Raw genomic sequence first — 22,500 nt, 5'->3', positions numbered from 1 at the left:
AACCCGGTAATTTTAATGACACATGAAGACCATGAGAGGCCCTTAGAGCACACGTCGGGAGAAGCTTACGAGAAGACCAGGAGCAGAACCCAGAGGAGAACCTGCCATCTCTCTGCTGGTGGAGCAATGAAGCCACGCGTGCACACACACGTGCACACACACACACACACACACACACACACACACACACACACACACACAAACACACACACACACACACAGAAGGAGAATGTGGAGCAGGCAGTAATTGAGAGGTCTCCACCACAGGGAAGCAGTGTCTCAGAGACCATAAGACAATGGGGAACGCTGATCTGATACAGTAGTGCTCTGTGTGTATGTGTGGTGTGTGTGTGGTGCGTGTGTGTGGAACAGTAAACACACACGCGGGACGTGCCAGCGTGTCAGCACACACTGCATCAGTAACTACAGGGGGTTGAGGTTGTTTGTGTGTGTGTGTGTGTGTGTGTGTGTGTGTGTGTGTGTGTGTGTGTGTGTGTGTGTGTGTGTGTGTGTGTGTGTGTGTGTGTGTGCGTGCGTGCATTTGTGCGTGTTTGTAAGCAAACACATAATACTCACAGTGTGGTGGTCTGTATTCATGACTGGGTATGTAGATTTGTGTGCGTGTGTGTTTGTGTGTGTCTCTGTGTGTGTGTTACACACCGGCTAAGTACTTGTATGTGTGTGTGCCTGTTGGTGCATGTACATCGGCATCCTGCACGTAGTCCTCTGAGAGTATGCGTGTGCATGCATGCGTTTTTTGTGTGTGTGTGTGTGTGTGTGTGTGTGTGTTATCAGCGGATCAGGCTGCAGGCTGTAGTGAGTCGCTGGGCTACCATGGAGAGGGAGTGGAGCGCGGGAGTCTAAAGAAAAGGACCCGTGGCCCAAAGATTGTTCTCATTTCCTGCTCCATGATATCGATCTCAATGAGGGAGCGATCAGGCAGAAAATTACTGCCAGGGCCTCAGCCTCCTGCTGCCTTCACACACACACACACACACACACACACACACACACACATACACACACACACACACACACAGTGGAGAGAGAGGAGGAAAAGGGAAAGAAAGAGTTAGAGATAGAGGGAAGAAAGAGAGACTCAAGGTAGGGGAGAGAGGGAGGGAAGGAGGGAGGGTGAGAAAGAGAGAAGACCAGAGAGGTGTTTTTTTCGGCCCTTTTTAGGGAGTGATAGTGGTGTACTGATCTGGGAACAGATCTAGCAACGTAGCTCTACACCTCATCAGCGACAGACTGAAGAACTTGAAAGTTATGGAGATGAGTCAAACAAAAAAAAAAAAAAACACAAAACACACTTATGGAAAAAGTAAGAAAAAAACAAAAAAACAAAGCCCATCTAAAAACCCCATCACATGGAGAATGTGTCCACAAGATGAAGAGACATGAGAGGAGAGCAAGAGAAGTGCACAGAGGAAGAAAAACTGAGGCCTGTGCTCTCTAGCCCCCTCTAGTGGCTGCACCCTCAGCCCAATGGGTGGGGTGGGAGTGAGCACTCCAAAGGTCCCCTGACTATTGAGCAATCAGCTCTGTTCCAGGCTGGCTATGTTATGGCTATGAGGAGCTTAGTTCTGCTCAGCACAGTTCAATTTGATTACACTGTCAGGAATTAACTGGCTGAGATAAATTGTAATAAACTTTAATGCTCACATAATTAGATACTTAAAAACCTGAATACTTACAGTTCTTATGCAAGTAAGCATGTGTTTGTGCAATTACAGCTGTGTATGTGAACATATGTGTGTCTGTGCATATGTATGTATGTGCTTACGAGTATTAAGTGTGTGTGTATGTGTGTGTACACACACACGCTTATGAGAATTTTGTATATCTGTGTATGTGTGTGTTTTATCTTGCTTCTGAACTGTAATCCAAATGTGGGAGAGGAGGCTTAATCTCAGACGAGATTACAGAGCAATGCACCAGGAGCAGGAGAGAAAAAGGTAAACACATTCATATTCCCTCACACGCACGCACACACACACACAATGTCCAATGTCCTCACAGAGTGGGCACATCAGGGTAGAGTCCAGGGTTGCGTTTTGCACACTGACGGGGATGAGGTTATGAAACTCTGGGAGACCAGCAGGGCTGAGTGAGATCACACTCTAACATCATCAAGTCCGTAGGGAGCTCTGAGATCACTCCACTAGCGTCACACACACACACACACACACACACACACACTAGTCTATCCTTCTCTCTTTTTCTCCCTCTCTCGCTCATACACAAATTCTCCCGGCATGATTCTCCCCTCACCCACTCTGCCTATTAAAAGCTCTCTCTCTCATACAGACACACACACACACACACACACACACACACACACACTCTCTCTCTCTTTTCATACACACCCTCTCTCTTAGGGTGTGATTCAGCGTTCAGTTGTTCAGCCATTACACAACAAAAAGATGAACACCAACACACACACACACACACAGTCCAGATCAACATAATCCCAGTTCGGAGAAATAGTCTGATGTCACACACCACTGCAGTAGATAAAATCAACACCTCACGCCTGACAGGGTCTCAGAGAACACGAGTTTAGCCGTGTCTGCATCCTTTAGGAAGACATCATGCATGTGGTCATATATAAGCTTCAGGGGCAAAGGTCATGGGAGTGTGTGTGTGTGTGTGTTTACAGTTAACAAGGCAGGTGAATAAGACCATGCTTTGTAGGCATGCCACTCTTATGAGGGTTGGTCAGTGTGAAACTGGGGGGAGGTGAGCAGGATGTACAAGTGTGTGTGTGTGTGTGTAACATCTGTGGGTGAGGGCAGAGTGGTATGAAAGCAGGTGTGTGTGTGTGTGTGTGTGTGTGTGTGCGTGCTGCATGTAACCGCGTTATGTTAGAAAGGCAGTGTGAGAGAGACAGGGGGGAGCTGAAGGCATGGTGTATGTGTGTGTGTGTGTGACCCTGACTGAAGTGGGTGGACGAGTCCATTAGCAAGCTCTGTGGCTCTGGTCCCTGAAGAGTCTGAGCGTGGCTAACACACACACACGTCAGGGACATGGCACCTCTCTCTGACTTCTTTATTTCCATCCCCTAACTCCGTCCCTCTCGGCTCATCACCTCTTTCCGTCTGTTTCTCTCCCACTCTTTCAGGCCTCTCGTCTCTTTCACTCCCTCCCTCCCTCCATTCTCATTCTTCCTTTCTCTCTTCCTCTGACCAGACGGTTCTGTGCCAAGCGAACGCCCACAGACAAGCACAACCTCCTGGCTCCCCTCATCAATCTAGTGCATCGAGGGCAAACACAGCCAATCGTCTACATAACTGCCAGTGGCTGCTCCACTATCCCTCTGGTTACACTCACACGCAATAGCTAGCAGACTCTTACAAACATGCCCACAGTGCAGTGTTGGAGCATAGATATCCAACTGTTACATTAACAACATTTTTTATAGCATATATAGCACATGCCAGCGTCATTAGCTCTAGCTGCAGTCAGTTCACTGCTGACAGCTACTAAACCAAGTATCAGCATTAGCTTAGTCATCTATCTAGCACATTAGCTAACAGCCACCCATCTAGCAGCATTAGCTTACAGTCATCTATCTAGCAGCATTAGTTAGCACCATCTAACAGCATTAGCTAACAGCCACCTATCTAGCAGCATTAGCTTACAGTCATCTATCTAGCAGCATTAGTTAGCACCATCTAGCACATTAGCTAACAGTCATCTCTCTAGCAGCATTAGCTTACAGTCATCTATCTAGCAGCATTAGTTAGCACCATCTAGCACATTAGCTAACAGTCATCTATCTAGCACATTAGCTAACAGTCATCTATCCAGCAGCATTAGCTTACAGTCATCTATCCAGCAGCATTAGCTTACAGTCATCTATCTAGCATTAGTTAACACCATCCAGCAGCATTAGCTTACAGCCACCCATCTAGCAGTATAAGTGTATTTGCTGCTATAAGCAAATATCAGCATTATGGTCATACATCTCCCAACCGTGTTTGAGTGTGCATTTGTTGTGGCGGAAGCATATATGGCTGTATGTATGGGTCTCTCACAAAGTACATGTTTCTGCTGTCACAGTCATGGAGATGCGCTGGTTTGTATGGACACAAAAGGTGCTACATGGACAATCGATGCAGATAGTGCTGATGACATGTGCATCATCCGTGTACACAACACTAGGCCTCCCTCGATGGATGGATTGGCTTATAATTGCCTGCTAGGGCCACACACAGCCTACAAAGCATCCAAGCTGCAGACTCCTGGTACTGACGCATACAGGAGCCGTACAGTAAGCCAACTGTGAAGCATCTTACCTGTGGCCTCGATGTAGCGGATGCATTTGTCGATGAAGAGGGGGATGGGCCTGTCCGGGGAGACCACCTGCACCAGCGGCACCCCAAAGTAGTTGCTCTCCAGTGGCTTGGAGATGGAATGGCGCGGCTTCGGCCTTTTTTGCTACAGAGAGAGAGAGAACAAGCAAGCGAGCGAGCGAGTGAGAGAGAGAGTTGAAGAAAAGAGATGGAAAGAGGGGAGAGGGCAAGAGAGGCAAAAGGGGGAGGAGATGAGTTAGTCTAACAACAGCGCTGGATACGCATGTAAACCAATATACAAACAAACAAGCAAGCAAGCACTCACACACTAAAAAACAAACACATAATGACACACAAAATGCAAACAAAAACACAAACAAGGAATATTGATAAATGTACAAACAACAAACAAAGTCAAGCACACATAACATGAAATACAACTACAAACACTTGCAAGAATCTTGTTCATCAAAACACACACACACACACGCGGACGTGTATGTGGGCTATACAGGGTCTCTGATCCAATGCCCAAACCAAACACAGAAGCTACACAAACAAAGTCACACACACTCATACACGCGCGCGCAGACACTCACACACACACAGTACACGCATACATACACACACACACACACACGCGCACGCACACCCCTAGGAGATAATTCCACAGCTTAGGCCGATAAGCAATCGGACATTCCTTTACTTAGTGTGTTTTTTTTCTCTCTGAAATGCCTGTCCGATGGTGTCTGACCTTTATCTCTCTCCTTTCCTCCCTCTCTCTTTCAATCCCTCTTTCCTTATATCTTTCTCCCTCCCTCCATCCATGTATCTCTCCATCACTTTCTATCCTTTTTCCTGTCCCTCTCCCTCCATCTTTCCTGCAGCTACTCTCCTTTTCAGACCATAAAAAAGTGTGTGTCAGTCTGTGTGTGTGTGTGTGTGTGTGTGTGTGTGTGTGTGTGTGTGTGTGTGTGTGTGTGTGTGTGTGTGTGTGTGTGTGTGTGATAGAAAGTGTGTATCTGTGTGAGTGTGTGATAAAAAAGTGTGTGTGAGTGTGCAAGTGTGTGTTTGTGTATATATAGCCTCAGTGAAGCAGGCCTTTAATGTGACACCTCTTCAGGCTGTCTTGTAATCTGACTGGTGGTGGATGTTGCCTGCACAGGCTGCCAACACTCACACGTAGCTGCACACACACACACACACACACACACACACACACACACACACCCAGAAACTCATGTACACATTCTCTCACACACACACACTTACACACTCACTCACACACACTGAGGTTTTGAAATGAAAACTGGCTGGCAGTGCAACACGACTGGTTTACAGGTCGAGTCCGGTTGCCGTGGAGGTCTAGAGTCAGTCTGGCAGGGGAAGGACCCCGAGCAAGTACCCAGCATGCACTGCTGCGACAGCCGCAGTGTCATGGTTGGCTGGCTGCACAGACACTGTGGAGCTGTCAGACTCTTGTCGGTCTTAGCAGAGAGAGAGGGAGGGAAGGGAGGATGGGGAGAGAGAGAGAGAGACAGAGAGAGAGAGAGAGAGATGACGGGGGTGTAGATAAAGAGAAGGATACAGCATATGTGTGTGAGTGTGTGTGTGTGTGTGTGTGTGAGAGAGTCCTGTTTGCCCTTCATTAAAAGATCTTACAATACCTTCACAGATAATGATGTTTTTGATGTTTTCTTTCCTCAGGTATTTGTCTTTGTGTTAATCTCAAAGACAAAACAAAAACTGCTCGACTCATGTATTTAATCTTTTCCGCACACACACACACGCACTTTGCTTTCTTCTTCTCTATTTGATCTGGCGATGACTGAAACGCTCTCGTCACCTCTCCCCTGTTTCTTGTCTCGTCTCTGCTCTCTTGCCAGCATGTTTACATGGCCTTTGCCTCCCTCCACCATCCTCTATATGGATATCAGCGTCTCTTCACAAACTCCAGCAGGCCTAGCGCTGCACAAACCAGCCCTCTCTGTGTGTGTGTGTGTATGCGTTTCTGTGTGTGTGTGTATGCGTTTCTGTGTGTGTGTGTGTGTGTGTGTGTGTGTGTGTGTGTGTATGTGTTTGTTTACTACAGGGTAAAAGCATAATGAAGGCACACGCTGCCAGCTTGCTTCTCTCTGCGTTTCCTCTCTCATATGTAAAAAAAAAAATCAATCTTTTTCTTTTTTCTTGAAAATGCAGCACAGAGAGCCGCGCCTTCTGCGGCCATGACAGAGACAGGATATGCGACTGCCCGCAGAAGACAAAACAGACCTCTCTAGAACATTCTCTCCCCCTCACACACACCCTAATATACAATATACATAACAGACAGAGAGAGGACCCCCCCCCCCTGTCTTTCTTTCTCTGTCTCTCTCACTTTTTCTAGCTCTCCTTCTCTCTCTCATTCTTTCTAGTGCCAGTCTAGAGGTTGGTGTGTGTTGGGAGTGAGAGTTGGTGAGGTCGGAATCTGAGGCCTTCCTCTTATTGGCTGAGGAGCTTTTTAAAGGGGCATGGGGGGACTTATTGGCTGAGGAGCTTTTTAAAGGGGCATCGGGGGGATCTTATTGGCTGAGGAGATTTTTAAAGGGGCTTCGGGGGGATCCTATTGGCTGAGGAGCTTTTTAAAGGGGCTTCGGGGGGATCCTATTGGCTGAGGAGCTTTTTAAAAAGGGGCCGGGGATCCTATTGGCTGAGGAGCTTTTAAAGGGGCTTGAGGGGGATCCTATTGGCTGAGGAGCTTTTAAAGGGGCATCGAGGGGGATCCTATTGGCTGAGGAGCTTTTAAAGGGGCTTCAGGGGATCCTATTGGCTGAGGAGCTTTTAAAGGGGCTTCAGGGGGATCCTATTGGCTGAGGAGCTTTTTAAAGGGGCTTCAGGGGATCCTATTGGCTGAGGAGCTTTTTAAAGGGGCTTCAGGGGGATCCTATTGGCTGAGGAGCTTTGTAAAGGGGCTTCAGGGGGCTCCTATTGGCTGAGGAGCTTTTTAAAGGGGCTTCAGGGGGCCGACGGGAAGCCATGTCCAACCCCCGCTCCTCTTCTTCCTCCGCCTGCAGCTCCCCGCTACACGACAGGAATGCAGTTTCATCAGTCAGGGAGAACAGGGCCCGAGGTTTTGTGTGTGTGTGTGTGTGTGTGTGTGTGTGTGTGTGTGTGTGTGTGTGTGTGTGTGTGTGTGTGTGTGCATGCTTGCAAGAGCGAGTGCATGTGTGTGTGTGTGAGTGTGTGTGTGTGTGCGCATGCACATGTGTGTGCGTGTGTTGCAAAGGAGACAGTGTGTGTTTATGAGTAGGAGGAAAGTGTGTGTGTATTTGTGTGTAAGCATCTGCATACTGTCCAAGTGTGTTTGAAAGAGTGTTTAAGAGTAAAGGAGGGGGAGGAGTGTTTGATGGACTTGTGTGTGTGTGTGTGTGTGTGTGTGTGTGTGTGTGTGTGTGTGTGTGTGCTTATGTGTATGTGTATGTGCATGTGTTTTTGTGTGTGTGTATGTGTGTGTGTGTGCACGTGTGTGTGTGTGTGTATGTGTGCTTATGTGTACAGTATGTGTATGTGCATGTGTTTTTGTGTGTGTGTGTGTGTATATGTGTGCGTGTGTGCACGTGTGTGTGCGTGTATGTGTGCTTATGTGTACAGTATGTGTATGTGTATGTGCATGTGTTTTTGTGTGTGTGTATGTGTATGTGTGCGTGTGTGTGTGTGTATGTGTGCTTATGTGTACAGTATGTGTAGGTGCATGTGTTTTTGTGTGTGTGTATGTGTATGTGTGCGTGTATGTGTGCGTGTGTGCGTGCGTGCGCTTATGTGTATGTGCGTGTGTGTGTATGTGTATGTGTGCGTGTGTGCGCTTGTGTATGTGTAGGTGCGTGTGTGTGTATGTATGTGTGCGCGTGTTCCCTGCGCACTCATGCAGCTCTTGTTGCAGGAGGCAGTAAAAGGGCTTGCTCATTACTGACCCCAGGCCCTCGTCTCTCTCCCCTTACCTGCTTAAACGGCGCCGGGGCCAGATGGTGCCCATCCACACGCAGGCTCTTAATGAGGGCAGTTCAACAGGCCACGGCAGAGGAGGCCCACCTGAGAACAGGTGAGAGGAGCTGCCGGCAGAGTAATGACTCGTCTGAGCCAAGAGAACCAGGAAGGAGAGGAGAACACATTCACTCCAACCCCCTCTTCTGACCCCCCCCTCCCTCTCTCTCCCTCCCTCTCTCTCTCTCCCTCTCTCCAACTTCCTTCTCTGTCCACTCTCTTTCTTCCTTCTCTCTTCTCTCTCTCCACTCTCCTTCTCTCTTCACTTTCTCTCACCATCAATGTTCTCATAACAGGTCCCTTGCAACCAAGCAGGGTAGAAGAGCTCCCTCTTTCTCACTTGCTTGCTCTCTTATTGACTTACTTTGGTTTAATAAAAAGAGTGTAAAATCACCCTCACTCCCTTCCACTTTCCACTCTCTCTCTCTCTATACATCTCTCGTTCATGATCACTGCTCACCTCTGAAGGTGTTACCTTGGTCTCTTAAAGGAGCAATCTCTGTCAGAGTGGACATATATCACTGACATTGGGCATTGGGTCAGCGCTCCTGACATATGCAACAGTGTCACTCTACACACACACAAACATCAAAAATACAGTCACTTGCTCATTTGCTGCCTCATAATTGGATCACTCAATTCTGTCCCTCTCCCTCTCTGACACACACACGCACACACACACACACACACTTGCTCTCTCACTGCCTCCCTAACAATAATGTCACTGTCACACACACATGTCGTCATTGCCCCCTCCAGATTAATGTCACTCGGATACACACACACACACACACACACACACACGCACACACAGACTCTCTCTCTCTCTTCCTCATTGGCCCTCAAGCTGTTCTAATAATAAGCGTGCAGGCTCTCTCTTTAACTGATGACATTTAGGGCTGTCAGCGGGTATAAATGTGTGCCACAGAGATCAGCGAGAGGCTGTAGCCATGAATGTGACAGCTGACGGATGCCACCGCACACCGGCCATCGAGTCTGTCTGGGCCCCAGCATGGGAAAACAAGCGGAGGGAAAGGCAGGGAATTAACGGTCAGGTGAAAGTTGCCCAGTGCAATTCAGTGCAAACAAACAACAGTCGATTTATTACTGTGAGTCAGAAAACCTTTTAGTTGTCCTTATGGCAAAATATATACTGCTCAAAAAAATTAGGGAACACTTACAGTTTTCCACCCTTTTCTCCATTCTCAAACTACATTCACAGAATGTCTGACAGTTCTTGCAAAATAAAACACTCGCCTCAAAAGTTTTACTTGTGCTCAGAACCAAACAGTGTCAGAGTACCAATCCAGTGTATGATTGAAGTGTGCCCTTAATTTTTTTGAGCAGTATATATACTGCATCCTTTAATTGCGGTGATTTCTGGGTCTAATCTGGGTCTAAAACGTCCGTCACACACACACACAGACACACACACACACACACACAAACACATTAAGTCAGTGAGAGAATATTCTGGATCAAATTCCCCAGGTTGAGTCACCAAATCGCTCATCTGGTGTTTTTCCGTGCCCTCTCAGGCTGCTCTTGTTTGGGTAGATGATGCGCCCAGCAGGAAGGTAAGCAATATAAAATAAATAACGGGGAATAAAACTAAAACCCTGTTTGAAATGTGCGATTACTGCATGCTGCAAAGCTCCGCATTAATCCTGGATAAAGCGGCTCGGACGTCAAACAGGGTGAGAGAGGAGCGAATGAATGAAAGAAATTTCTGGAGACAAACCTGCCATATATCACTTTATCTAACCTATCTATTTTATCTTAGCTCATCTGAGCTTATCATTTTGGTGCCCAGGTTAGCAGGTTAGAAGGGCAACACTGCATGCATGAGACCTGCACCTCAGTTTCAGCGTAGAGCCTATTTCTCATGCATGAGGTGCATGTTTCAGACAGTTCAAATATCTGTTGATAATCATATTGATATCACATTGATATCAGCAATAATACATAACTGTCACATTTCCCTGTAGTTTCAATGCCAGGCTGCATCTGGATATGTCATAGACAAGGACAAACATAGCCCCAGTAGCAATATCATCAGCGTGAACACAGAGTTCAGCGAGGTAGTAGCTGTGCACAAATGAGGTAAGCAGCATGGTCCTAAGGCTAACACTATAGACTCACTAAGAGCTACATCGTCACTGAACTGTAACATTTTCATCTATTAATATCTAATAGCAAGTGATGAGTTTAGGCATGCATCTGGCAGGGCACAGCAAAGTCTGTCAGGGACATGGAGGGGGATCGAGGGAATGTCTGGCCTCCCTCCACTGGTTTGGGAGTGTGTATGTGTTAGTCCCAGTCAGCCAGCCAGCCAGCTGGTGTGTGTGTGTGAGTGTGTGTGCGAAAGAGAGAGAGAGAATATGTATGTGTGTGTGTGTGTGTGTGTGTGTGTGTGAGAATCTGCAGGTGGCCGCGCTGCAGTCGCTCGGAGCGGAGCGGAAGAGGATTTGCGATTAGGCGGAGTTGAGAAAGCTCCCTCTGCTCTGGGCAAGCGCAGGGGGAGATTTCCACCGAAACCGCTTAAGATGCTCAAAGTGTTACGCAATATCAAAGGGGGGAGGAATTCACAGCCACGTTGCCCAAATACCTGGCATTGTGAGATCAAGATTGGGATCGCTCCTTTCTGAGAAGCCTGCTTTTTCCCCCCACAATTCACAGCCTTCTGAAGACTGTGTGTATCATTTTGTATGCATGTTACGCACGTGACGCACAAGCACATACACTCATACACAGAAGTACAAAACACATATAAAGCAACATACATATACACACACAGACACACACACACACACTAAACATGTATGCACATACACACTAAAATTGTCCGCAGGGAATACGCACTTCAACATGCATGCAGGAGTATTAAGCTTTATCATATAAACACATACACAATTTGCCTCCAGACACTTAGCATTTAGTAAGATACACATTCAAATTTTCCAGAGGGAATGCAGACTTCGATAACCATGCAGGAATATTTTAAGTGCTGTCCTACCTTGGTAGTTCTACGCAGGCTCTTCAGGATGTTCCTTTTCTTCGGGTCCTCTCCTTCCTCGTTCAGCGAGTTGTCTCCTTTGTGCGGCCCCACCTCATCCTCCTTGATCTTGGGGGGTCCGCCCATCTCGTCGTCGCTGCCTATAGAGAAGCTGGTGCGGAAAGTGCTAAACTTGCCCAGCCGTTTGGAGCGGTCGCGGTACAGCAGCGGCTTCACGCCAACCGCCGACAGCTTGCGCCGGCGCTCCAGCGAGCTGCTGTCGGCCTCGCTGTCGGAGCCGTTCCCGCCGCCGTTGGAGTGGCTCTTGTTGGCGTTGCGGATGGTGATGATTTTGCCCTGTGTGCTGTCGTGCGGGACAGAGTAGATGTTCTCCTCCTCTGTAGGGCGAGGCTTCGCCACCGCGTCCATGGGCTCAGCGTAGTCAGAGGGGTCGTAGCCAGTGTCACCGCCCGGCGCCCACGTTACGGCAGGCATAGAGCGCCGGTTCCCCGTGCGGATATCGAATGTGACCATGGGCTTGGGCCTCACTTGCGGAGGCACCTTGTTGTTGATCTTGCTTTCGAACATCTCCGAGATAACCGAGAAGGTGTCACTGACCTCCAGGTCGGGAGGCTTGTAGCCACCCATGTGAGAGGTCAGTGTGCCATCGGGATACGGTGGCGAAGGGTCCACATCATCCTCCGAGTCCAGCAGAGTGGTGATGGGGCTTGGCGAGCCGCAGCGAGGCGAATGGACGCTCTCGTTGGTGCTGCAAGCTTCCGCCACATTGTCGTACATGTGTGTGGCCTCCACAATAGTCTTCTTCTCGACCACTTCCTTCAGGAAGGGCTGGAAGAGGTCTATTCGGTGCAGGCCGCCGACTACCCCACCGGGACCACAAACCACTGTACTAAAGCGGGCCTCGAGCTCGTGAGCCAGCTCTTCACCTTGTGATACCTGCTCCCGGGCCATGTCGAAGTCCGCTAGCTCCACCTGGCTCTCCCCGACGGCAATCAGCTGCACAGGAATGATGTCCTGCACTTCGCAAAGGAACGCACACAGGGTCTCCATGGACGCCTTCCTCTTGGCCGAGTACACGGCGATGTAGCCGTGAACTAGCCGGCTCTTCCGCAGGGAGAAGGAAGAGTGGTATGAGAGCAGGGAGAGGTCTATGCTCTGCTTCTGGCTACCGACTGGAAGCTCCAGCAGTACAGAGGTGCCGCTGCTCAGGCTGGACGACGGCCTGCAATGCTGGGGCAGCAGGAAGGGGGAGAGGAGCTGGTCCACGTCGTAGGAGTCGCCACACATCAGGCACATGATGATGCGCAGGTCCGCATCTGAGCCCGAGCTCTGTGGGGCATGCTGGTCCCTGAAGGCGGGCACAGGAGGGGGTGAGCTACTGCCCAAACTGCTAGGGGTCTTGCGGGACTCCAGGAGGTCCCTCAGGAACAGGTTGATCTGTTTCTCGTTGACGTTGCGCCCGTAGCCGGCGCCGGGGGAGGCCGGCTCCAGGTAGCTGCACTGCAGCCTGCCAGCGACCTGCTGCCCCTGGACGATCAAGCTGTGGGCCGTCTCACCTCCGATGTCCCCCACCGAGCCCACTCCTCGCTTGGTCACCAGGAGAAGGGATAGGGGGAGCAGAGCCAAGCTGTTCTCCCGTCGGCTTATTGTGGACTCCCGCAGCTTTTCAATACTCTCCATCACATACGATAAGGACTCCTTGGAGTTGTAGAGGCAGAGGCATCCGTGTGGTGTGAAAGTGGGCGTGTGGAAGGAATTAACAGGCAGACGCACGTTGCCCTCGATAGGCCGTAATGACAGCTCGTACATCCTCCCGTCCAGCACGTACCGGTCGTCGTTGGTGCATAGTGCCCTGATCTCGTTGGCCATTTCCCTGGCCAGACCATCTTTGCCTAGGATTACCAAGTTGATCCTTTCTACTTTGCCTTCGCCATACTGAGACTTCTGCCCGTCGGAAAAGGAGTAGCGGGTGGGGAATCGAGAGGCCAGGACTTGTTCTATCTTCCCATCAACACAGTTGGGACTATTAGGACAAGTATCCTTTGTGGGGTGGTAGACGAAGTGGATATGCTTCAGCACAAGGGCATCTCTCTCAGCCTGCAGCTTCTGCAGTGCCTTGAACCTTGGTTCTTCTCCAAGGACCTCCTGGATTGTACCCATTTTTTCCTTGCTGGGCTTGGCGTCCAACTCGAGCTCATAGAAAAGCTCCGAGTACTCCAGCAGAAGCTCCTGGAAGTCTTCTTTGGCACGGTCGATTATCTCCTTCTGGTGCTTGTTGTAGATGTCAAGGTACTCGGTCTCCTCGAGCCACTGGTAGAATTCCTCATTCATGATGAAGCTTCTAGCCTCTTCCCACGGCTTCCCGGGAGTTACAAAAGGGGAAATGCTCAGCTTCTCCTTGAACTCCCATCTCATCTCGGCCCGTTTCCGATCATCTCGTAGTTGTCCCAAGTGATTCTCATAGACCCCTTCAGCTGCGGGAGTCTCCAGTAGATCTTGAGGGATACGCTCATCCTCCATGTTGTCTATGTGCGGCGTGGTTTCCCAAGGCGTGTCATCGAGCACCACAAACCACGTGGAGAACTCCCTCTTGGTCTCTAAAACCTTCTGGACTCCTGACCAGCTGAGGTGGTCAATCTCATCTAGGTCTGCCACCAGGGTTCTCAAAGCCTGCGGCAGAGTGTTAAGGTAGATTCTGCGGCGCTTCTCAATGTGTTCCTGTTTCAGTCTGTGCACATGTTGCTGGAAGAGCTTCTTGGCTTTGGACGTGCCTTCCAGGAAGACATATTCTTTGTACTCACTGAACGTCTGCATTCGTCGGTTGATATTAGGCCATGTCTCATTGTGATTCTTCACAATGCGACTGACCAGCCACTCATAGCGGTCCTTGGCCGAAGCTATTTGCTGGCTCTGTTGCTTCAGAGCCTCAAAGTAAGGGATGATCTTGGGCTTCCCGCGACTTTTATCAATCAGCTGCACAAGGGTTATGAAGGCAAGTTCCACATTGACATTGGAGCGGGCAGAAGTCTCAACGACTTGCAGGTTCTTCTTTGTCAAGGCGAAGGTGTGCGAGTCCTTGATGTAGCGCTCAACTCCCTCATCACATTTCGTCAGCACCAGCACTACTGGCTTCTTGGTTTTAGCCAGCTGGTTGTAGAGGTTGGTGATGAACTTCATCTGGTCGTCGAAGTTGCGGTTCATGCCCCGGCTCACGTCCACACACAACAGGAAGCCGTCCACAGTCAGCTTGCCCTCTGGCATCTGCTTCTGCTCAAAGTCCTGCTCCAAGCCTAACTGGTCCGTACAGAAGTACATCAGCTTCTCGGCCGACGCCAGCTTGGTGGAGGCGGCTCTCTTGATGTAGGGTTGCAGGGCTGTGCTGCGGTGGGGCTGGAACGTTTGGTCATCGATGAATTCCGTCTGCTCCACGACATGCATGCGGCACTCAAACCCGTCCTCCACTGTGCGCCCGGCCTCGCCCCAAAACAGGAAGTGGTCATTGTTCACCACGCGACCCCCGAAGTCGCTGGTACTGAGAACAGAGGTGTGGTCCAGGTAGAAGTCATCGGCACTGGGGCGGACAAAGCGATTGCACAGACATGACTTTCCGACTCCACACTGCCCTTTCTCCTTCTCGGTCCCGGACAAACCGACCACAACCAGATTGTGGGTGGGCGTCCGGGCATCTTGCTTTTTAGCCATCATCATCGTATAAGGGCCCTCATCCTGACATTCCCAGAAGCTCTAGTTTGCACACTGCAATGTTCCATACAAGTGCTTTCAGTCTTTGTCCCAAGAAAGAAAAAAAAAAATCACAGAAAAACAAAACTATGAAAAATTGCAAAGTCTATGCTGATTTTTCCTTCTGTTTGGCCCAGGCTTTGCTTGCAATCTACAGGGCTGTAGCCTCAAAATCCAGTCCAAAATCCAGTTGAGGAAGGGGGGGCTAAAGGAAGGGGCTGAGGGCAAGGGGTGGGGGGTGAGAGGGTGAGGAAGAGGGTATGGAGGGGGCAGGGTGGGGGAGGAAGGCAGTAGGAGGCGCTTAGGCGGAAGCGGACAATGTCGCTCTATTCTGACCCATCTCATCCACTGTAGGTCCAGGAAGTGTGGTGGAACGGGGTCTTAAGTTTATCCACTCCCGCTCTGACCCTACAGAGAAGACAGAGAGAAAACAGAGAGAAAACCATGGTCAACTTTGGCCTTTCGGTTAAATGCTGCACATGAACCATTGAGACAATATCTGCTGTATTAAATTCACAGCCAAACATTCAAAGACCAGAGATAAATGCACAGTCGTGACAATTCTGTCACAAGCGAAAGCTGGAAAAAATACGAATTAATTCAACAACTGTTCCCTGCAGCGAACAGCCCCCTTTTCCCTCTGAATTTTCTAAATCATTTTAATGCCTGCTTCCCCTTGAGGCTTACATAATCTTGTGAACGAAATTGCTTGGAATGGTGGAATAAAATTGATGGAGGAGCACAAGAGATTAGTCTGTGGCATCCCCCGTCCAACCATGGGAGAGCGTCAGCATTTCTTGGCAACTGGTGATGATGCAGTTATCCGCTTGCACGCACAACACAACACACAAATCAAGATGAGCGCTATGATAATCATTTTAGCCCTGGAATTGTTTATTAGGCAACCAGCCTGGAGAGTTTGCTCTTCCCCCCCCCCAAGTTTATGCTGGCAGCATGCCAATATTTCATTCTTTTCAATGTTCCCCACTAAAACAAGCCTTGTCAACAAGGTGAACTACGTCAATATTAGACACTTGAGTCCTGAAAACATGCTTATTTTGAAGCTACATCACTAGAATTTGGCTGTTTATGCTCAAACAAAACATTTAAAGTCTTAAATAAGACATGACTTGGAGTACGTATATTTTATCAAAGCACTGTTGAGATTCGACAAATACTGTAGCTAGAGCCCAGACAAGAATAAAACGAGCACCGTAGAGAGCACCATCATTTCAGAATATATTGATTGTCTGTTAATTTTGACCACAGTTTAGCAACCTATACTCCATACAGGATTGTCTGCAATTTGGTGGATGAATAACACAAAACTCTACTCTAGGCAAAAACAGAAATAAATTACTCTAAATGGCATGTATTTGGATCAGGTATAGTTACTGGGTTTCCTCACAGACAGATAAAGACAGCATTATGAAATAATATGAACTTAATTCAGTCATGGTTAGGATGAATGCATGCGTTGGATTTCCATCTAAAGTTCAGATTGCCTACGCTGGAAAGGTGCTAACCTGAGAAAACCCACGGCTGAAAGAGGGAGGAAGGTTTTACTTTGATTACTTTTACTTTGATGTGGATATCAAATCAAAACTGCGCATTTTCAAAAGTGGAGGCAAAAGAAAAAAACAAACAGACACAGAGGCTGGCATCGGTACCGAAAGCCTGGTTATTGCATCAGTACTCTGAGGCGTACGTGTCAATAGGAGGTGGCTGTTGATAAGAACTGAGGGGGAGTAGAGCCTTATTCATATCGACTGGCCATCCTGCTGATTCCCCTTCTCCCCAAGGCCTTCTGGCAGCCCTGCGATTAGCCGCTGATCAATACAGGCTGCTGATAGAACAAACAAGAGGCAGGATGGCCGCCTGAACTCGGAGGCCAGAGGTGGCATGGAGGGGGCGTGGGGGGGTTACGAGGGCATGAGCGAGTGCAAGAGTAACTTACACAGAGGCAGCAGCAGGGCATTAGAAGCACGACTAAATAACACACGCATGCGCTGCACCCACACACACACAAATCAAAAATAATTTACACAATTTGTACTCGCTGGCTGTAGATACACGGAACGTGACTATGAGAACACGCACGCACTCATACAAATTCTCTACTTTGGCACTTGTACAAATGCTCTACTTTAGTTTCCAACACACATTAATGCACAACACACACAGAAGCTCGCGCGCACACGCGCACCCCACACACACACACACACACACACACACACACACACACACACACACACACACACACACACACACACACACACACACACACACACACACACACACACACACACACACAACTGTATGAGCTGCCTTAACACAGGACATCATGAATGCAGTGTGTGGGAGGCAGTGATGACTCTCAACCTCAAAACTGGTCCACTCAGAGATTAAAGGCAAGAAACATTACCTCAGTCCTCACCCCAATCCGGCCCCACAGGTTAAACATCAATTAAATCCGCCCATCAACCCAGTCACCCTATCAGCCGCTGCCAATTCCCTTCTGTCCCATCCCCTCCCCCCACCCCCTGCCCTCCACTCAGCATCTAGTCATTCAGCCATCACAGGGCTGAATTAATGGGATGACCTGGTTAATATTCTGTGTCCATCTGATATGCTTTTCCTCCTCTGCTTTCACAGGCCGGGGAGGTTATTATCCTCAGTGATGAAAAAAAAGTCAGCAGAGCATAAGGCTGGCGGCTACTTACTGGGCAGCGCCAGCTCCATCAACCCCAGCATCAGGGACCAAGAAGTGAACAGGTGGTACGAGCCGCCTCCAGAGCAGACAGGCTTTCCATTAATAACAGACAGAGGCGCACATCACGAATTGAGAACGGGAGATGAAAAGAAATTATTACTTTTGAGAGAGATGAGGGAGGGAGAGAGAGAGAGAGAGAGAGAGAGAGAGAGAGAGAGAGAGAGAGAGAGAGAGAGAGAGAGAGAGAGAGAGAGAGAGAGAGACATAAAACTCATTTCAGCATGCAGGAATTCACTAGGAAAAAACACAAAGATAAAAAAAGAAAACATTAACAAATAACCACGACAGCTGCCTGACTAGAGATTAGTGTTGACCCATATACACAAAGGCGACACACACACACACACCACACACACACGCACACAGGTGTAGGTACACAGAGTCCATGGACTACTCTGTATGAGCAGGGTCAGCTCAACTCATGGCTGTCGCCTGCTGAATTCCAAACTCACTCAGAAAGTCACTCGTCTACTTTGGGAAAACAAGCTCTTCTCCTTCCCTCTTTCTCCTTCTCCTACTTTCCAACGTCCTGTTCTCTCTTCCTTTACTTCCTCTTCTCCTGTGTCTCTACCCTCCACCCCATCATAACATTCTCCCTCCCTCCATCACAGCCTCGGTCCCCTCTTCCTTCCTTTTATTTCCCTTCCGATCTCTCTTGATCACGGCCCAGCACAGTAAATCTCCAGATTCAAGCCTCTCGTCCGTGGTCCATCCCTGTGTCTTTCTCTCCCTGCCACCCTCTAAATGACACGGAAAGCGTGAGATCTCACCCTTTATCCACCAGAGTCCATCAGCTCAGTAAGCCTCCAGACATCAGCCGCACTTCCTGTCTCCATTCCCAGTGCTCATTCCTTTCTCGCTTACTCAACCTCCATAGGTGGCATTGTATGAAAGGAGATCTCACCACCATGCCAGAGAACAACCGCCAAAGGACTGGCGCCAGAGCCCTTCTAGAGTCACTGACCACACACAAGGGTGCCACTGAGACAGCGGTCATGGCAAGGTCCAGTGACTAACATATAGACAGCAACAAGCACTTACGCTCTGAAGAAATCAAGACTAAAATTGGTCGGTCAAATTGGTAAGTGTTTTTTGGAGCCTCACGCATCCACCAGAGATGCCTAAAATTGCCCTTTTTTATTAAATCAACAGCAAGTGTTTAGACCCTTCCAGTGGTTTCAGTTTTTAAACTGAGCGTACACTATCTGTTGTGTTTTACTGCCAAAGCCCAACACTGAGGCCACCCACTGCTAACACCTCCTCCTCCTCCTCCTTCTTCCTGCTGCTGCTTCGGAGACTCTCCCCATCTCACTCTCATCAGGACCAGCCGCGAGCACACGCGCCCACCAAATGCCTCAGCATATGTCCCATCTCACTCTCATCAGGACCAGCCGCGAGCACGCGCCCACCAAATGCCTCAGCATATGTCCCATCTCAGGCTTCTGCAGACCAACATCGTGGAAACTTCTCAAATCCTCGATGTCTGTGTAATCCTTTAGAGAGGGAATGAGGATGGGGGGGGGGGTGCATTAGGGATGGGTCTTAGGAGGACGTGGTGGTGTGTGGGGGCATTGGGGTTGGTTGGGTCTTAGGAGTGCAACGTGGGGGTATGTGTGTGTGTGTGTGTGTGTGTGTGTGTGTGTGTGTGTGTGTGTGTGTGTGTGGGATGGGGATCTGGGTCTTAGGAGGGACTTAAAGCACATTTAAAGCACATCATGCTATCGGTGCTGTTTCAAGTCCCAACGGATTAGATCAATCTGGGCAAATCAGCAAACGTGTCCCTAATAAGCCTCTATGCTGGCATACTATAGTGCAGCCTTATAGATGTGGTATGGCTGGTGTGTGTGTGTGTGTGTGTGTGTATATGTGTGTATATGTGTGTGTATGTATATGTGTGTATATGTGTGTGTGTGTGTGTGTGTGTGTGTGTGGTGAATCTCCAGGAATTGTGTGCTTATCTTCGTCTTTTGTGCCTGGCCGTTCTCTGTGTGTTGTGTTAAGCAGCATTGTGTGCAGTGTAAGCTATAAGCTAAGCTATAATGGGCATAGTGAGCTTTTCCGTGTGTAGCATGTAATGAGATTAGACAGACATGGCATTTGTGCTGTGTGTGGCGTCTTCAGCTGTGTGCAGTGTGTGTGTGCGTGTGTGTGTGTGTGTGTGTCATGCTCTCTGTGATTTTGTGTGTTCTGCGTTAAGCTACGCTGTATGTGATGTCGCTTTCCAATGCTGCGCTGTCATGTTTTGGAGAGTTCACACACTGGACTCTGCTCAGAGTGTTGACTTTAAACACTTTTGTGGCCTGTTTACACCATGCGCAACACTCTCTGCTCAGAGTGTTGATTTTAAACACCTTTGTGCCCCGTTTTCTGCTTTGAGAGAGTAGTGAGTAAGTGTGTGATTAAGCTGTTAAAACATTTTCGTGAAACTCACACACACCACCTCATGTGCATGTGAGAAAAGGAAGTCTCTAATGCCACAAGGAGACAGCAGAATCGGTGTAATACCGCACTCATAATTACCATTATTAGCACACTAAAGCCAGCAGTTGCTTATTTCAATGGGACATTCCCTGTCGTTTTACGCCATCTGTGAAAACCATTATTATGCTAATTGGCCCGTAGTGGTTTCATCTCCTGTGCAAACATTACATCAACAACTACAGATACACAAACACATTTTCTATTTTCTCCTGTGCAAACATTACATCAACAACTATAGATACATAAACCCACATTATATTCTCTCACACTCTCTGTGATGGAGTGTGTGAACTGCATATCATTGGAATCTCTCTCAGTCCTTCTCTTCTCTTTTTTCAGAACATGGCTCATCGCCTCAACTGAAAATCCTGTAATGAACAATCCATACCTGTGGACATGGATGCCACCCTACTGTCAGCCAATCATAGACAAGAGGGAAGGGGCTGTCAGAACCCCCATTTACCAATGAGAGAGCAGAACAGGAGATAACCCACCCGTGACCTTGTTTTGCTGTCAGGGAAGGCACAGGCCAGGGGAGGACTGGTGTGTGTGTGTGTGTGGGTGTGTGTGTATATATGTGGCCCAGTGAGGGATGAGACAAACACCAGGCCAACTGCTGGCTTCAGGGCCCTGGCTGCTGCACGCGTCCAGCCAGAAACCCCCTCAGGCCAGGGACGGGTCTGGACTAGCGCTCCGCTCCCCTCCCCCTCCTGCTCCTCCCCTCCTCTCTGGAGCCAGAGCAGCCCTGTCTGTCTCTGCCTGAGGAAGAGCAGGACAGCTTAGAAAGGCGGAGAGGTGGAGAAAGAGCGAGAGAGAGAGAGAGAGCGAGCGAGAGAGGTGGAAAGGTAGAGAGAGACAGAGATAGGTGGAGAGATGGATTGAGAGAGTGAATAAGGGAGTGAGAGAGAGAGGTGGAAAGATACAGTTGAAAGACAGAGTGAATGAGAGTGAGTGAAAGAGAGTGAGTGTGAATGAGTGACAGAGAGAGCGAGAGGCTTTTACACTGTTGCTCCTTTATTAGTTTTACGGGGCTCTAGTTGTGTGTTTTATTCACTTTCTCCCATGATTACACCAATAAACCACACACACACCCTTAGGGCAACAAGCAAGAAGGCTTACACCATCCCTTTACTTAACGCAGAGAGATGTGTAAACAAGGTGTTCATGCTATAGAAAACGGTTCAGAGAGATGTGTAAACAAGGTGTTCATGCTATAGAAAACGGTTCAGAGATATGTGTAAACAAGGTGTTCATGCTATAGAAAACGGTTCAGAGAGATGTGTAAGCAAGGTGTTCATGCTATAGAAAACGGTTCAGAGAGATGTGTAAGCAAGGTGTTCATGCTATAGAAAACGGTTCAGAGAGAGAGTGAGGGAGAGAGATGAAGAGAGACCCATGTAAAAACAAAGAAAAGCGAAGGGTCCAGACATTTGCACTCTCACATACAGCCCCCTCAGTCAATATCTGTCCAGCTACAGTACTTTGCATGTGTAAGCAGCTCCAGTGTAGTCAAACTGTAGTGTGCGAGTGTGAGTGTGTGTGTGTGTGTGTGTGTGTGTGTGTGTGTGTGTGTGTGTGTGTGTGTGTGTGTGTGTGTGTCAGACAGCAAGAAAGTAGACTGATAATAGTAAACAGCGATCGAGTAGAATGGGTAGAGACATGTTCAGTGAGCAAGTGACTGAGCAAGCGAGCGAGCCAGCAAGCAGAGAATGGGGGTGGGGGTGAGGAGGTCAAAGGTCATGGCCCTGAGGCCTCTGCCAATCTTCACTGGGAGACACCGCATCAGAGTGGTGCTGGGACTGATGAAGTGTGAGGATAATCACTCCAGCATGGCCAAAGTGTGTGGGAGTGGCCACAGTGAAACAACACACACACATTACACTACACTACACAGGAGCATCACTGGATTCACAGTCATGAACTACACAGACAAACACACATCAATCGACACACACACACGCACGCACACACACACTCCCTCATAAACCTCATACACATTTTGGTCCCTGAGCAGTCTGCACCAGACACACGTAATGTTCCCCATCAGCTTCTGGTTGTGCAGAAGGGCTTTTAGGGTTTGACCTTTCACACAACTCCCACATGGCCTTAGGCTGCCTGCGGCGCATCTTCTGGGAGTGGGATAAACAGGTCAAAACTCCCCCTGACCTTAA

General features: G+C 48.8%; 1 protein-coding gene across 2 annotated transcripts in view; it reads right to left on the bottom strand.

The window, feature by feature from the left end:
- arhgap35a (Rho GTPase activating protein 35a) overlaps positions 1–22,500 on the bottom strand; it is an 88,657-nt gene that overhangs the window by 15,795 nt on the left and 50,362 nt on the right. For both annotated transcript variants that reach the window (XM_048265383.1, XM_048265384.1), the window contains exons 3-4: positions 11,335–15,483; positions 4,302–4,443 (exon numbers count right to left, since the gene is read on the bottom strand). In XM_048265383.1, the coding sequence (XP_048121340.1) occupies positions 4,302–4,443; positions 11,335–15,042 (3,850 nt within the window). In that variant the 5' untranslated portion in view covers positions 15,043–15,483. The remainder of the gene's footprint in view (positions 1–4,301; positions 4,444–11,334; positions 15,484–22,500) is intronic.

This window comes from Alosa alosa, chromosome 15, assembly GCF_017589495.1.
Source record: "Alosa alosa isolate M-15738 ecotype Scorff River chromosome 15, AALO_Geno_1.1, whole genome shotgun sequence".
Classification (NCBI taxonomy): domain Eukaryota; kingdom Metazoa; phylum Chordata; class Actinopteri; order Clupeiformes; family Clupeidae; genus Alosa; species Alosa alosa.
This window is presented reverse-complemented; position numbering and strand designations above follow the sequence as displayed.